The sequence below is a fragment of the Rhinatrema bivittatum genome, chromosome 4 (assembly GCF_901001135.1).
Source record: "Rhinatrema bivittatum chromosome 4, aRhiBiv1.1, whole genome shotgun sequence".
NCBI lineage: Eukaryota > Metazoa > Chordata > Amphibia > Gymnophiona > Rhinatrematidae > Rhinatrema > Rhinatrema bivittatum.
In genome coordinates, this window is record NC_042618.1 from 111,517,134 (window position 1) to 111,532,727 (window position 15,594).

Genomic DNA, 15,594 nt, shown 5'->3' on the forward strand with positions numbered 1-15,594 from the left:
AGCCTCAGGATCCCCTGGAAGCTACTCTGTCCCCAGCAAGGGGGATCACATGACTCCCTGGGCCTTTTTGAAGCTGATGTCCCTGATGGAAGAGAAGAAATCCCAGCAGAGTGTTGGCACTTGGCATCAGGCCTCTGAATGAAACAGTAGGTCTGATGCAGGAACTGGAAGAATTCTGGAAAAAAAAATCTCCAGTGTGAAAAGCCTGGGTCAAAGCATTCTGACTCTGAGGCCTCTCAGCAACAGCCAAAACCGGGGATCCCCAAATTCCCCTTCAAAGGCCACTTCTGGACTGCAGAGGGCCTAAAATGCCAGTGGGAAACTGGCCCAAAATGATTAATGCTCTCGCCAAAAACAGTGTTCTAGAAGTCTCATTCATGGGTAACTCAGACTTTATAGAGACTTTCTCTGTTGATAGAAGAGGAGCACTGGAACTTGTAGAGTAAACGCAGGTCTTAAACAAGGATGTGCATAAGTGAACTGAAGTCTGCTATTATGCACACAGACTGAACTAAAAAGTGCAGGTCTAAGCAATACAGACTCATATGTGATAATCTTGGCAACTTCATATGAGACTGTGATTCACAAAGAGGAGAATAAACTGCGATTGTTCTTTCATATCAGACATTTGTCAGCATCTCACAATGTGAGAGGAGAACCTTAGACAAGAACTGTGCACATGTCCTTGGTAAAAACTTTGTATCCAGCCATAACACCAGCTATGAATTGGTATTGCTCTGCACATGTTTCCTGATGAACTTTATGAGAATATCCATGTGCATCTGGATTCAGATGACATCATTTGTATTATATAAATCCTGTGATTATATCCAATCAAGATCAACGTTGAATCCTATGGAACTGAATATGCAGTGAGGGTCCAGAGAAAAGGATTCTGAATTATACAGACTATGGATTTTCCAAAAAGGGAACATTTTACAAAAAGGGATTTTATGCCCCAGAGCTTTGCTTCCAGAACTGCAGTGCATCAAACCTGCAAGTAAGACTGAGTTTCATACTCAGCAGCCTGCTCCATAACCGAGAAACTGGAGTTTTGCTAACTATTCCTTGAAAGAACTAAGGCTAAGAACTTATTTACCCTATTCCTGCCAATATATCTCATGAAGACATCTATGAGACCTTTGGGTTTTAACTGTCATCCGCCACACAGGTTTGCTGGATTCATCCCATTGTGTTGAGATAGATTCACTGCAGGATTTTGCCCTCCAGGATTAAGGGTGAAATAAAATTGGTTTAATTACCTTTCAGCCGGGTTAGTTAGTTTGGCAAAGGCATAATTAACAACTGAAAAGTTAGGCTTGGAGATAATGTATAAGTTTTGTTCATCTTTCATTATAGTGCTGTGAAAACTGGAACAAACTAAAACCAAAAACAAAGAAAAGAACTATCTGAACCAAATTAAACCTGGTCTATTTATGCTGCTACAATAATACTTTTGTGAGATAACCTTATGATACAAATTAAAACAGATCATCAGTTAAATCTTTTAATTTATCTGTAGCCATCTACCCTACAGCCTCCCCGAGGCTTGTGAACACTCTCCTGTGGCCTCCCCTACACAAACACATGAAAATAAGGGCCCCGAAGAGGAAGCCGGGCGCCGGTAGCCACATACAGCACTGCAACAGCTGAGCTCCAACCTTTCCATGCTGGTCCTGCCTGAAGCCTGATGCCCCAATGAACTCGATGCCAGCATGGTAACCTCACCGCCCACAGAGCACACATTTACCCTGCGGGTAGGAAGCCTGTAATCCAGTCAGCTGCAAACCTGATTTGCTTCCAGAGAAGCCATGCACAGAGCTCAGTAATTGCTTCTTTTCTCAGTTTTTTTTTTTTAATTGCGTGAAGAGACTGGCGCGCAAAAACGGTTGCTCTTTCCCTTTTTTTTTTTTTTAAACAAGGAGTTAAAGAGAGAAACCCCTCCCCAGGATCTATCAAGCCCTGTCTGGGACTGGTAGCCAGAAATATGGACTCGCTTTCCTGGCCTAACCCACGGCAGGGGCTTAGCCCATGGCAACCCTAGAGTCCAGATCCTGCTGCACTACCACTGTGTCCTACCAACTGCTGGAGGCAAAGTACACTGGAATTTCCCTGTGCTGCACCACCAATATATAGTGGCAATAGTGTCACGGATAAAGTTTTTGTGCTCTGCCTCCATCTACCGGTAGGGAGAAATAACTCACCTGTAAAGACTCACTGGACGGGTGTAGCAGAATGAAATGGAAGTGGTTATTGTATTTTTCTGACATGCAATGTTATTCATTAACTCCACTTTTCTTTCAATTATAATTGATAATCAGTGCTCTATAAGGGAAAAATACAGCCCTGTAATTCTCTCCTTCCTAATTCACCTTGTCAAGATAAAATCCCTGACAACCTTCCCCCTACCATGCAGGTTGTGTTCTTTTGGATTCAGTATGACACACTACCTGTAATAATTCCGAACACTCTGCAGGTCTGGAATATTGAATGCATCTACAAGCAAAAAGAAATGATCTTGAGAGTACTATTCAAGTAAAATTGAATGTGTTGATGCATATTCACTGTAGATAACATGCATTCATGATCAGATGGCCTTTAGTTGCCCGTTAAATGCATCCACATGCTTCCTATTTCAGGAAACCCCTCCACCAGGACATTAGCATTAAACGTTACATTCTGTGATATGACAAAGTTTGAAAACCTCCCAGGAAATCATTCTCTTGGTATGCAGGTTCAGTGTCTTTACTTGGTGCAATGTAGCTACCAATAGTCTCTGCTGCATGTGTTGAAAAAGTCATGCTGTGTTCCATCTGGCTTAAGCTCCCATAATATATGAGCATACAAGATTTGAGGAAAACTCTTCAATATGGTTAAGGCTGAAGGTATATGAGAAAGAGGAAGCAGTGCTGGAAGTATTCAATTGAAATCTCAAAATATAAAATAGCAAATTAAAAGCTAACAATTTCAGCAATGTCTACCAACTAAAGGCAAACTAAGCAACACTAACAATTAGAGCTCTTACAACAGCTGCTTTAATATAAATATTGTATTCATTGCACCCCTGTTTTTATGTAAACCGACATGATGTGAACGCTTCATGAATGCCGGTATAAAAAAACCTTAAATAAAATAAAAAAAAATAAAACATGACTGATGGCAAAGGGCAACATTTCAAGTACTTCATAGGTGAGGTACATCCCATTCTACTGGCAACAGGTCATTCCGGTACTCTGCCTAAGTATTTGGAAAAAAAAAATCAAACATACTGACACTTATGTATGCACAATGGCTTCTCAGACTTCACTAACAAGTCAAACTGCTGTATAAATATTTCTGGATGTGCTCTATTCTCATCTCCACCCATTCAATATTCCAGATCTAGTAAACAAGACGAAAGCATGAGGCTGAGGAAGTAAAGGAAAATTAGTTTCTTACCTGATAATTTTCGTTACTGTAGTACCACGGATCAGTCCAGACACCTGGGTTTGCCGCCCCCCCCCCCCTAGCAGATAGAGATAGAACAGTTACCATAACAACACTCCGCCTATAAATAGAATGGTGCCACCTACAGTCCTGGTAGTATTACTCAATGTCAAAGCAGAATATCTCATCAAAACCTCTTGAACTATGTACAATAACCCTTTAACAAGAAAAATAAATAATTGGTCCACTTAACCTTCCTGGGAACCGAACCTGTAGAACCACTTGAGGAGAGACAATCGCAAATTTCTTCAGACCTAAAAATTAATTACATAATATCTGAACAGACTCTCCTTTACTTCCGTGCCTCTGACGGGCAGGACTCTGGACTGATCTGTGGTACTACAGGAATGAAAATTATCAGGTAAGAAACTAATTTTCCTTTCCCTGTACATACCTGGATTAGTCCAGACTCCTGGGATGTACCAGAGCTACCTTACCTGGGATGGGATCTGGAGAGGCCCGCTCAAAGCACACCTTCTCCAAAACCACCGGAACCTGGTGTTTGGTCATCTAGTCTGTAATGTCTCGCAAACGTATGCAAGGACTTCCACGTAGCCGCCCTGCAAATTTCCTGTGGAGAAACCATCTGGCACTCTGCCCAAGACGCCGCATGCGAATGAGTAGAGTGAGCCCTTAGACCAACAGGAAGAGATCTACCACAAAGGAGATAGGCTGAGCTAATAGTCTCCTTCAGCCAGCGAGCTATGGTAGTCTTGGAGGCCATCTGACCTCGCTTGGAGCCGCTCCAGAGCACAAAAAGATGGTTGGAAACACGAAAGTTATTTGTAACCTCCAGATAACGGAGCAATGCTCTACGAATGTCCAGCTTCCACAAATCTCTGGACAAGGGATTTGAATGGTCTAATTCCGTGAAAGCCGGAAGCTCCACTGATTGGTTGATATGAAAGGAAGAAACCATTTTCGGGAGAAAGGAAGGCACTGTCTGTAATGAAACTCTCGACTCCGAAATCCGCAAAAAAGGAAAGAGCTTGGAGTTCCGACACACTACGAGCCACCAGAAAGACCACCTTCAAGGTAAGATCCTTCATAGTCGCCCTCTTCAAAGGCTCAACGGTGCAGAGCATAGAACCGTGAGAACTAAATTTAGACTCCAAGACAGATAAGGATGCCTCAGCAGAGGACGCAAGGGCTTTGCTCCCCTTAAGAAATGAGCCACATCTGGATGTGCTGCTAACGCTACACCTTGCACAGAGCCATGCAAACAACCAAGAGCCACCACTTGCACACGGAGGGAACTGCACGACAAGCCCTTGGACAGACCAGCCTGAAGAAAACACAGAATATCCAACACAGAGGCCTGGGTAGGAGAAACATCTCGGTCTAAACACCAAGCCTCAAAAATCTTCCATACTCTAACATATGCGAGGTTGGTGGATATCTTATGCGATCACAGGAGCGTAGCCACTACTGCTGGAGAATAGCCTTTGCCCCGTAACCGTTGCCTTTCAAAAGCCATGCCGCTAGACAAAAGCGATAGACTTCCTCCAAACAGAAGGGCGCTTGATGTAGCAGATCTGGAATGTCTGGAAACCACAGCAGACCCATCACCACTAGATTGAGGAGGTCTGCAAACCATGGGCGTCTGGGCCATTCCAGGGCTACGAGGATGACCTCCGCTGGATGGAGCTCTATTCAGCCAAGGTGGAAAGACATACAGTAGAACTTCGGTGGGCCAGGGCAGGACTAGGGCATCCACACCCTCTGCTCCTGTCTCTCTGCAACGAGCGTAGAAAACGCGGAGTCTTGGCATTCCGAAATGTCGCCATGTGATTCATGCTGGGCGAACCTCACGTGTCGCATATTAGTTGAAAAGCTGTGTCCGCTAACTCCCATTCCCCGGGATCCAGGCGATTTCAGCTGAGAAAGTCTGCCTGCGTGTTGTCCACACCGGCAATGTGAGACGCCGTTATGCTGACTAAGTGCTGTTCCGCCCAGCTGATCGATTGACGAGCCTCGACTGCCACTGGCTGACTTCCGGTCCCTCCTTGACGAGTGATGTATGCTACTGTGGTTGCATTGTCCGAGAGAACTCTGACGGACCTCCCCTGAAGAAGAGGACGAAACGCTTGTTAACGCTAACCACACCACTCGGGTCTCCAGACGATTGATCGACCACTGTGACTCCTCTGGAGACCAAAATCCCTGTACAGATTTCCTCCGGCACACCGCCCCCCAACCGGAGAGACTGGCATCCGTGGTAACCACTGTCCAGTCGGGCACCTCCAGGGGAACTCCACGAGTCAGATTGTCCATTACCAGCCACCAATTGAAATTGGACCGCACTGCATCCATCAGTGGGAGAGGAAGAAGAAACAGTTCGGAGACGGGATTCCAGTGGGAAAGCAACGTGGAATGTAAAGACCGCATAAGAGCAATGGCCCAGAAAACCAGTTCCAAGGTTGAGGTCATCGAGTCTAGAACTTGCAAGTAATCCCGGACCCTGGGAGGATGCTTGAGTAACAAGGCTCTTACTTGAGCCTGCAATTTGGAAATGCATTCTGTGGAAAGAAATACTCTGCCCTGCTGTGTGTCAAATAGAGCCCCCAAATACTCCAAGGACTGAGAGGGCATGAGCCTGCTCTTGGATAAATTGACCACCCAGCCCAGCAACTGAAGTAGCTGGAGTACCTTGTGAACCACCAACCGGGCCAGTGGTTCCGACTTCGCTCAAATCAGCCAGTCGTCCAGGTAGGGATGTACCAGCAGCCCTTCCTTCCGGAGATAGGGTGCCATGACTACTACTACCTTGGTGAACTTCCTGGGCACGGTGGCCAGCCCAAAGGACAGCACTCGAAACTGAAAATGCTGACCCAGTATCGCAAAACGAAGGAACTTCTGGTGATCCGACCAGATGCCTATATGAAGGTATGCCTCTGTGAGATCCAGGGACGCCAGAAACTCTCCCTTTCGCACCGAGGCAATGACTGATCGGAGCATTTCCATGCGAAAATGTGGCACCCTGACCATCTGTTCACTCGTTTGAGATCCAGAATGGGCCGAAAGGATCCCTCTTTCTTTGGCACCATGAAGTAAATGGAATAACGGCCCTTCCTTCTTATCTCTGGCGCAGGCGCTGCAAAATTTCCTGGACTGTTCTTCGCTTGGTTGCGTAACCACAGGGAGAAATGAGAAACCTGTCCCCAGGACGCCGTACAAAATCTAAAGTGTAGCCTTGTCTTATCACGGCCAGCACCCACTGGTCCGTTGTTACCTTGGCCCATTCCTCGAAAAATAGGGATAGTCTGCCCCCTACCGTAGGCAACGAGGAATGGACTGGCGTCCCTTCATTATGAAGACTTAGCCCCCCGAAGTTGACTGGGAATTCCCGGCTCTGCTGAATTTTCTGCCACGAAAGGACTGGGACCAGGACTGCTATCTAGTTGGTGCCTGACGAAAAGAAGAACTGGGCGCTCTAGCTGGCCGGAAACGGCGATTCCCTCTGAATCTGGCCCGAGACGAGAAAGCACCTCGTGACTTAGGTCTGTCCTCTGCAGGCTATGGAACTTATTCTCTCCCAGAGACTGAATCAGATCTTCCAAGTCCTTTCCGAAAAGCAATTTACCCTTGAAGGGCAAAGAACCCAGTGACGCCTTGGAGGACACACCCGCCAACCAGTTTCTTAACCACAGGAGTCTCTGAGCAGAGACCGCGGATACCATGGACCTCGCCGACGTCCGCAACAGATCGTGAAGCACATCAGCACTGTAGGCCATTGAAGCTTCTAGTCGTCCTGCTTGGGCGGCCTCCTCATCGGAGAAACCCGCGTTAGCCTGTAACTGTTGAACCCAGTGCAGACCCGCTCGCAAGGCAAAATTGCTGCACATGGCAGCCCGCACTCCCAATGCCGACACCTCAAAAATCTTTTTAAGCTGCACCTCAAGCTTCCTGTCTTGCAGTCCTTGAGTGCTGTAGCCCCTGTGACCGGGATAATGGTCTTCTTGGTAACCGAGGACACTGCCGCGTCCACCCTGGGCATTCGTAGCAGCTCTAAAGCATCCTCCAACAGAGGATATAGTTTATCCATGGCTTTACTCACCTTCAAACCAAGATCCGGGGTATCCCACTCCCGGAAGAGCAAGTCCGTAGCCGAAACATGAAAAGGGAAGGAAGTAGCAGGGCCTCTCAGGCCCAGCAAAACCGGATCCATCGCTCCCAGTTTGGATTCCTCAGGTGGCCCTTCAATGCCCAGCTCAGCCAAAATAGAAGGGATAAGAGGACCCAGCTCCTCCCTTCTAAAGAGACAGACCACCTTAGGGTCATCCCCTTCCGTCACATGCAAGCCCTTCGCTGAGCCCTGCGGATACTCATCAGTGTCAGCATCCACCCCCTGCGGGGCTTGGACTAAGGGTCTGGGTCCCCAGGGTCAGTATCTTGATCAGAGGTATCTGAATCAGTCTGAGGGACCCCTGTTCGGAGAGGGCGCTTAGCTCTCGATGGGTCAGCAGCCCCCTGAGACCTAGAGCGTTTCTTGGAAATAGGCTTGGACCCCAGAGAGACGGATTTTAAGCCAGACTGCTGCTTCCCTGATTTTTTTGTTTTATAAGCTTTATGGAGCAGTAAAACAAAGTCCGACGAGAAAGAGGAAGAGGAGGAGTCAGAAACCCCCTTGGGGCTATCCTCCGTTGCTGGCAAATCATAATGTAAAAGGTCCCTTTCACCTGGGAACCTCTGCTGAAGAGAAGGAGGCAGTAAAAACCCCTCCCCCATCGCAGCACAAGTGGCAGCTCTGAAAGACTGCAAAATGGCATCCGTTCCCACGCTGAGCGGGAACGGGTCACCACCAGCTTGACCTGCAGTATCTGAGCCCGAAGTCACTCGGGTAGATTTAGTTTTCACTATTTTGACAGCATTAATGACCCAGGAGGACCCTTCCTCCCCCTCCCCCTGGCAAACACGCAGAGCAAAGGCCCGCCTGTGAAAGGCAAGCGCATGAAGAAGATTGCGGCATCGAGAGAAAATAGAAATTTACACTGACAAGAAAAAATTTCAAAAATAACTCACCCCCGCTCCAGGAAGGAAGCAGCGATACTGCTGGCCAAATGAAAAGCTAAACTTTTTTTTTTTTTAAATTTCAAAACTTGCCCGCCAGTGGTCCAAGGTGGAATGAACCAGGCTCCCCGGTGTCGCACCCAAGCTGCCCAAGAAAGAAATTAGAGTCCTCGACCCTCTTATGCAGCTGCCTCACGACCAGTGGGGGATGGCCCTCTCAGAATCTCACAACCCCCTGGGAAGCTGAAGACAACACTGCTACGAAAAAACCCCTAACTCTGTAACTCCCAAAACAAAGTACCACACAGACCAGACTGTAGGTTTGGCATCCCCACCATCTGCTGGAGACAGAGGAATACTGCCAGGCTGTAGGTGGCACCATTCTATTTATAGGCGGAACGTTGTTATGGTAACTGCTCTGTCTCCATCTGCTAGAGGTGGGGCCAAACCCAGGAGTTTAGACTGATCCGGGTATGTACAGGGAACAATCATTATTCTCCACACAAAGTTTTGCTAATCCAGATGGTTAACTCCAAAACTGAACAGCTGAGGATCAAGCAAAATATCTGAGAAACATTCTTTTGAAATGCAATGCTTTCTTTTACCGTGATTCCCTCGGATATCTAGCCACTTCGATTTTTCCATAGCCCTTGACCTCTTCAGGATGGTCTGGTATATTTGCCATTCCATCTTGAACTGATCAGATCCCAATTTATTTTTTGTTTTGGCATCTGTAATGTCCCCTGCAAAGATAAAACTTACAGATAACACTGTGCATTAAAAACCCTTATAATCAAACAACTGTACAAAACTGTTTTTATGTAATATTTAGGGGACAGATTAATGTAAAAGTCATCTCCCATGTCTTATTAACTGGGTGGTTTATGCTAAATACAGCAAATGATTTGATCCAAAATTGTGCTTCTCAGGTACTGTAGAAACTAATAGAATAATTTTCAAAGGGTCTTCCATGGATAAAATTGCAAGTAACTCAAAGAAATGACCCTTTAGAAAACTACGTGCATACACTTTGTGAACCTGATTTTCAAAAGCATTCATGTGCATAAAACTCATGTTGTCTGCATGTAAATAGGCTTTTAAAAATAGCCCCAGGGGTTGTGTAGGCAAAAGCATGTACAGAAGCAATTCTGCACATACTAGAAAGAGGCATTTTGGTGGGAGAAGTTGGGACTAGGGATAGCATTTCCACGCATACTTTTGATTTTCAAAAATATGTATAAATCTACTTGCACACATTTACACCTGGAAAGAAAACTAAAAAGTCATGGGATAAGAGACAATGTCCTTTTGTGGATTGCAAACTGGTTAAAAGACAGTAAACAGAAAGTAGGATTAAATGGTCTGTTTTCACAGTGGAAAAAGGTAAACAGTGAAGTGCCTCAAGGATCTGTTCTTGAACTAGTGCTTTTTAATATATTTATAAATGATCTAGAAAGGAATACGACGAGTGAGGTGATCAAATTTGCAGATGACACTCAGTTATTCAGAGTAGATAAATCCCATGCGGATTGTGATAAATTGCAGGAGAAATTTGTGAGACTGGAAGATTGGGTATCCAAATGGCAGATGAAATTTAATCTGGACAAGTTCAAGGTGATGCATATAGGGAAAAATAACCCATGCTGTAGTTACATGATGTTAGGTTCCATATTAGAAGTTACCACCCAGGAAAAAGATCTAGGCATCATAGTGGATAATATATTAAAATTGTCAGCTCAGTCTGCTGCAGTGGTCCAAAAAGCAAACAGTCTGCTGCAGTGGTCCAAAAAGCAAACAGAATGTTGTGAATTATTAGGAAAGGAATGGTGAATAAAACTGTGTCATAATACCTCTGTATCGCTCCATGGTGAGACCACACCTTGAATACTGTGTGCAATTCTGGTTACCACATCTCAAAAAATATAGAGTTGTACTGGATAAGATACAGAGAAGGGCATCCAAAATGAGAAAGGGGATAGAAAGGCTCCCCTATGAGGAAAAGCTAAAGAGATTAGGGCTCTTCATCTTTTAGACAAGACGGCTAAAGGGGGGGATATGATAGAGGTCTATCAAATGGAGTAGAATGGGTAAATGTGAATTGGTTACTTACTCTTTTAGATAACAGAAGGTGTAAAGGGGCACTCTATGAAGTTAGCAAGTAGCACATTTAAAACAAACTGGAGAAAATTATTTTTCACTCAACACATAATTAAGTTCTGGAATTCATTGCCAGAGGATGTAGTTAGTGCAAATAGTGTAGCTGGGTTTAAAAGGATAAGTTCCTGGAGGAGAAGTCCATAAACTGTTATTAATCAAGTTGATTTAGGGAATAGCCACTGCTATTATTGGCATTAGTAGCATGGGATCTATTTAATGCTTGGGTACTTGCCAGATACTTGAACCTGGATTGGCTGCTATTGGAAACAGGATGCTGGACTTGACCAAGTATGAAAACTTCTTATTTTCTTAACAAGCAGGTGTAAATGTGTCTGCATGTATGTGATAATTTTCAAAGCGGACATATATATGTTTGCTTTGAAAATCTGGGCTAAAATCTGTGTGTACTTTCTATACGCAGAACTTAGCTTTAAGCACACTTTTAATAGACATTTCCCTTCTTATGCGCACACATTTACATGCAAGGGAAAGGTGTTCCAGGAGGTGAAATCTGGGCAGAATTGGAACTTATGCATGTACCTTTTGATAGCAGGTGTAATTGTGTGCAGTGATAATTTTGAAAGTGGATTTATGCACTTAAGTGCACTGTGCATATTTGCTGGCTAACTTAAATGTGATGTTACAAAATTACCCCCTAAAAGGCACCAAACACCTCGCTCTATAAAAAGAAACAATGGAAACTTCAGACACAAAACTCATTAGACAAACAAAATACAAAGGCTCTGCAAAAATGAAAGGCCACTACCATTACTCCACCAAGATTGTTGAAATAGCTCTGTCAGAACTGTGCTTTTCAAGTTTCTGTGAACCAGACATTTTTCTACTTACAATCTACCAGATAACTGGGGGGGGGGGGGGGGGGGGGGCTGGCAGGATTATCTTTCTGAGGTCTATACCTGTCATCAGGACAAGGGATGGTTTGATGATATCAATGCCTTCTGTGCAGAACTTCTCAAAGTCTGCGGAACGCCCAGGATCCCGAAATTTACTGATGTGCAGATCTGTTACCTGTGACCAGAAGGCAAAAGAGATTGCCTGATGAAAAAGTAAGCATGCACCTGTGCAAGTTCACCTCAGAGATGGGCTGACTGTTCACTCCATTTTAGTGGGTCAAAATGGTGGTAGTGTGATAGGAAAATTGGTTCTTACCTGCTAATTTTCGTTCCTGTAATACCACAGATCAGTCCAGACCAGTGGGTTGTGCATTCCTACCAGCAGATGGAGTCAAAGAACATAGAACTTTGAGCACTGCTTAAGGAGAGCGCCACCTGCAGCCCCTCAGTATTGACCTGTACCCAAGCCTAAACAACCAAACTTTACTTAAAAGGCGAAGGGGGCTGGAACCCAAAAACAAAACAGTCAACCTCTCGCCCGGAACAGATAAAACAAAAAAAAAACCACTAGACCGCCTCAGAATTTGCTCCTTCTGGAGCATTTGCAAAAAGACCAAATTGTTTCTTCAGGAAATATCACCTCTCAAGGTAGTCTTTTGGAATCTGAAAAGGGGGACGGGTCTCCTGACTGATCTGTGGTATTACAGGAACGAAAATTAGCAGGTAAGAACCAATTTTCCTTTCCTGAACATACCCAGATCAGTCCAGACCAGTGGGATGTACCCAAGCTACTCTACACTGGGCGGGAACCCGAAAGACCCGCTCGCAGTACACCCTCCCCAAAGGATGATTCATCTTGCACCCTCACATCCAAACGATAATGCTTGGTGAAAGTGTGCAGGGAGGACCAAACTGCTGCTCTGCAGATCTCCTGAGGCAACAGAAGCTGACACTCAGCCCAGGAGGTAGCCTGGGCTCTAGTGGAATGAGCTCTCAGACCCACAGGCACCTGATGCCCGCGGGCAACATAAGCCTTAGCAATAGCCTCCTTAATCCAGCGCAAAATCGTTGCCTTCGAAGCCTTGTCACCCTTGTTAGGACCCCCAAATAAGACAAACAGATGGTCCGAATGCCGGAAGTCATTAGTAACCTCCAAATAGTGCAAAAGAATGCAACGCACATCCAAAAGATGAAGTTCCCCCTGCTGAGGAGAATCCCTGGAGCAGTTCGGAAATCCTGGCAGATCCACAGCCTGATTCACATGAAAAGCAGAGACCACCTTGGGCACAATGGAAGGAACCGTACGCAGCAAAGCTCTATCATCGTAAATCCTAAGAAAAGGATCTCGACATGTCAAAGCCTGTAACTCTGAAATGTGTCGAGCAGAACAAATGGCTACGAGGAAAACGGTCTTCAAGGTTAAATCCTTAATGGGAGCCCTTCGTAAAGGCTCAAAGGGGACTCCGCAAAATACCCGAAGCACCAGGTTCAAACTCCAGTTCGGACATAACGGGCGTATGGGAGGACATAAATGCTTTACTCATGTGAGGAAACGTGAAATGTCCAGATGCACTGCCAGCGACCGACCGTGATCTCTGCCCCTTAAGGCACCTAAGGCAGCCACCTGAACCCTAAGAGAGTTGAAAGCTAAACCTTTGGCCAACCCCTGTTGTAGGAAGTTCAACACCTGGGGAATCTCCGTTGACAAAGGATCCAAGGAGCGTTGGCAGCACCATGCCTCAAATAACTTCCAGACCCTTACATAGGCCATAGAAGTAGAAGGCCAACGCGCCTGAAGAGTGGAAATGACCTGCTCGGAATATCCCCTCAATCACAATCGCGCCTCTCAAAAGTCAGGCCGCGAGAGAGAAGTGATCCTCCCAATCCGAAAATATGGGCCCCTGACGGAGTAGATGTGGAAGATGCGCCAGCTGTAGAGAACCTTCCAAGGCTAATCGCACCATGTCCGCGAACCACAGGCAACGCAACCACTACAGAGCCACCATCACTACACTGCCTGGATGCCGCTCTATGCGTCGTAGAAGCCAACAGATGAGAGGCCAGAGAGGAAAGGCATAGGGGGTAATTTTCAAAGGAGTTACGTGCATAAATGCAACTACTATTGTAGCAATTTTCAAAAGCCATTTACTCACGTAAAGTGCACTTATGTGAATAAATCCTATGGACGATTCAATGGCATATATTGTAGCAATTTTCAAAAGCCCACTTACTCGAGTAAAGTGCATTTACATGCGTAAAACCCAGTTTTACGCATGTAAATGCTTTTTAAAATCAGACCCATAGAGAAGAATGCCTGTGAGCCACGGACATACCAGAGCGTCCAGTCCTTCCGAGCCTATTTCTTGACGACAGCTGAGAAACGACCTTTCATTGATACTGATAAATTAAAGGAAATTCTTATTAATATCCCTGAAAAAGTTGAGAATGTAGATTTCAATGCTTTCTTTAATGAGTGGGTTCTTTATCTAACGTCTTCTATTGATAAAATTGCCCCTATGAAATATTTTTTGATCTGATTCAAATAAGAAAAAGCCTTGTCCCTGGAATTCTCCTGCTCTAACTTTGTTATGGCAACAGCTTCGTAAATCTGAACGTAAGTGGTCTAAATATTCTTCTTGTGAGAATGCTAGTACATTTCGATCTCTACTAAAACAATATCAATCTGCCGTCTTAGCTGCAAAAAAGGAATATTATTCGAAAAAGATTTATGAAATAGGCTATAACCCTAAAGTTTTATTTTCATTAGTCCATAGATTGACTGAAAAGCAGAAATCTAAGAAGTGTGCTGAACATTCTACGTTAAATGCTGACTCTTTTGTTAGATATTTTTCTACCAAGCTAGAGAATTTACTCCTAACTTTCAAGGATGTTCCTTCATGGTATCTGGACTTGCCTGTCAGTGGTCTTTCTTTGTGGTCTGAATTTGACCTTGTTGCCTCTACCCAAATTGCTAGTGTTATCGCCAATCTTAACAACACAATGTTTCCTCTTTTGAAAATCTCTACTATTTCATTCAAAGAGATATTTGAAATCATGAAAGTGTCAATTTCTTCTTTGGTGAATTTTTCCCTTAGCAGTGGGACCATACCCTTGGTCCTTAAATCTGCACTGGTTAAACCTTTACTTAAAAAATCTACTGCAGATGCGTCTAAAGTAGAAAATTACAGACCTATCTCATCACTTCCTTTACCGATTAAAGTTATTGAAGGGATTGTTCTTCAACAATTGACAAACTTTCTTGAGAAGCATGATGTTTTGAGTCCCCATCAATTTGGTTTTCGTCGTGGTTTGAGCACTGAGCTTCTTTTGATTTCTCTAATTGATTCCATAAAAAGGGGTTTAGACAGTAGTCAACAGTTTATTTTAGTTTCCCTTGATATTACATCAGCATTTGATTCCATTGATCATAAGATATTATTATATCATCTGCGGGAATGCGGGATTACAGGCACAGTCCTTGATTGGTTTGAAAATTATCTTTCAGAACGTTCTCAAAAGATTTGTTTGAATAATCTTTGCTCTGAAATTCAGTATGTTAAAGTTGGGGTTCCACAGGGCTCAGCTCTTTCCGCCATGTTATTTAATGTTTATCTTGCCCCCATTGCAAAGTTATTGGCCATCATCACTGATGGCTTTAAGATATATGCAGACGATATTCAATTTTATGTTAAAGTCAAAAGTTCTTGGCAAGAAACAGTTGATTCACTTGCTCTTTGTTTAGACACCATCAATCGTTGGTTAAAACACAATAAATTGTTACTCAACACCAATAAGACTACTATGCTGATAATTCATCACGCATTATCTACTCCAACTCAAAATTCTCTGGTCATTGATAACATGTCTTTTTCTCTTCTCAATCCGATTAAGAGTTTAGGATTTTTGATTGATTCCACTCTATCTTTTAGACCTCAAATTAGAATGTTAATTAAAACTGGGTTTTTTAAATTGCGTCTACTGGTTGGTTTACGCCACTTGCTATTTGAGAGAGATTTTTTGATGTTGTCCGGGCACTTATATTTCCACACATTGATTACTGCAATGGTCTTTATATAGGCCTGCCTAA

At 44.3% G+C, this 15,594-nt stretch overlaps 1 protein-coding gene across 4 annotated transcripts in view; it reads right to left on the reverse strand.

Moving 5' to 3' along the window:
- Window positions 1-15,594, reverse strand: part of TMEM62 (transmembrane protein 62) — a 144,870-nt gene that overhangs the window by 105,019 nt on the left and 24,257 nt on the right. For 3 of the 4 annotated variants that reach the window (XM_029598681.1, XM_029598680.1, XM_029598684.1), the window contains exons 2-4: window positions 11,571-11,682; window positions 9,102-9,239; window positions 2,451-2,496 (exon numbers count right to left, since the gene is read on the reverse strand). In XM_029598681.1, the coding sequence (XP_029454541.1) occupies window positions 2,451-2,496; window positions 9,102-9,239; window positions 11,571-11,682 (296 nt within the window). The remainder of the gene's footprint in view (window positions 1-2,450; window positions 2,497-9,101; window positions 9,240-11,570; window positions 11,683-15,594) is intronic. The other variant, XM_029598682.1, reaches the window with a different exon arrangement.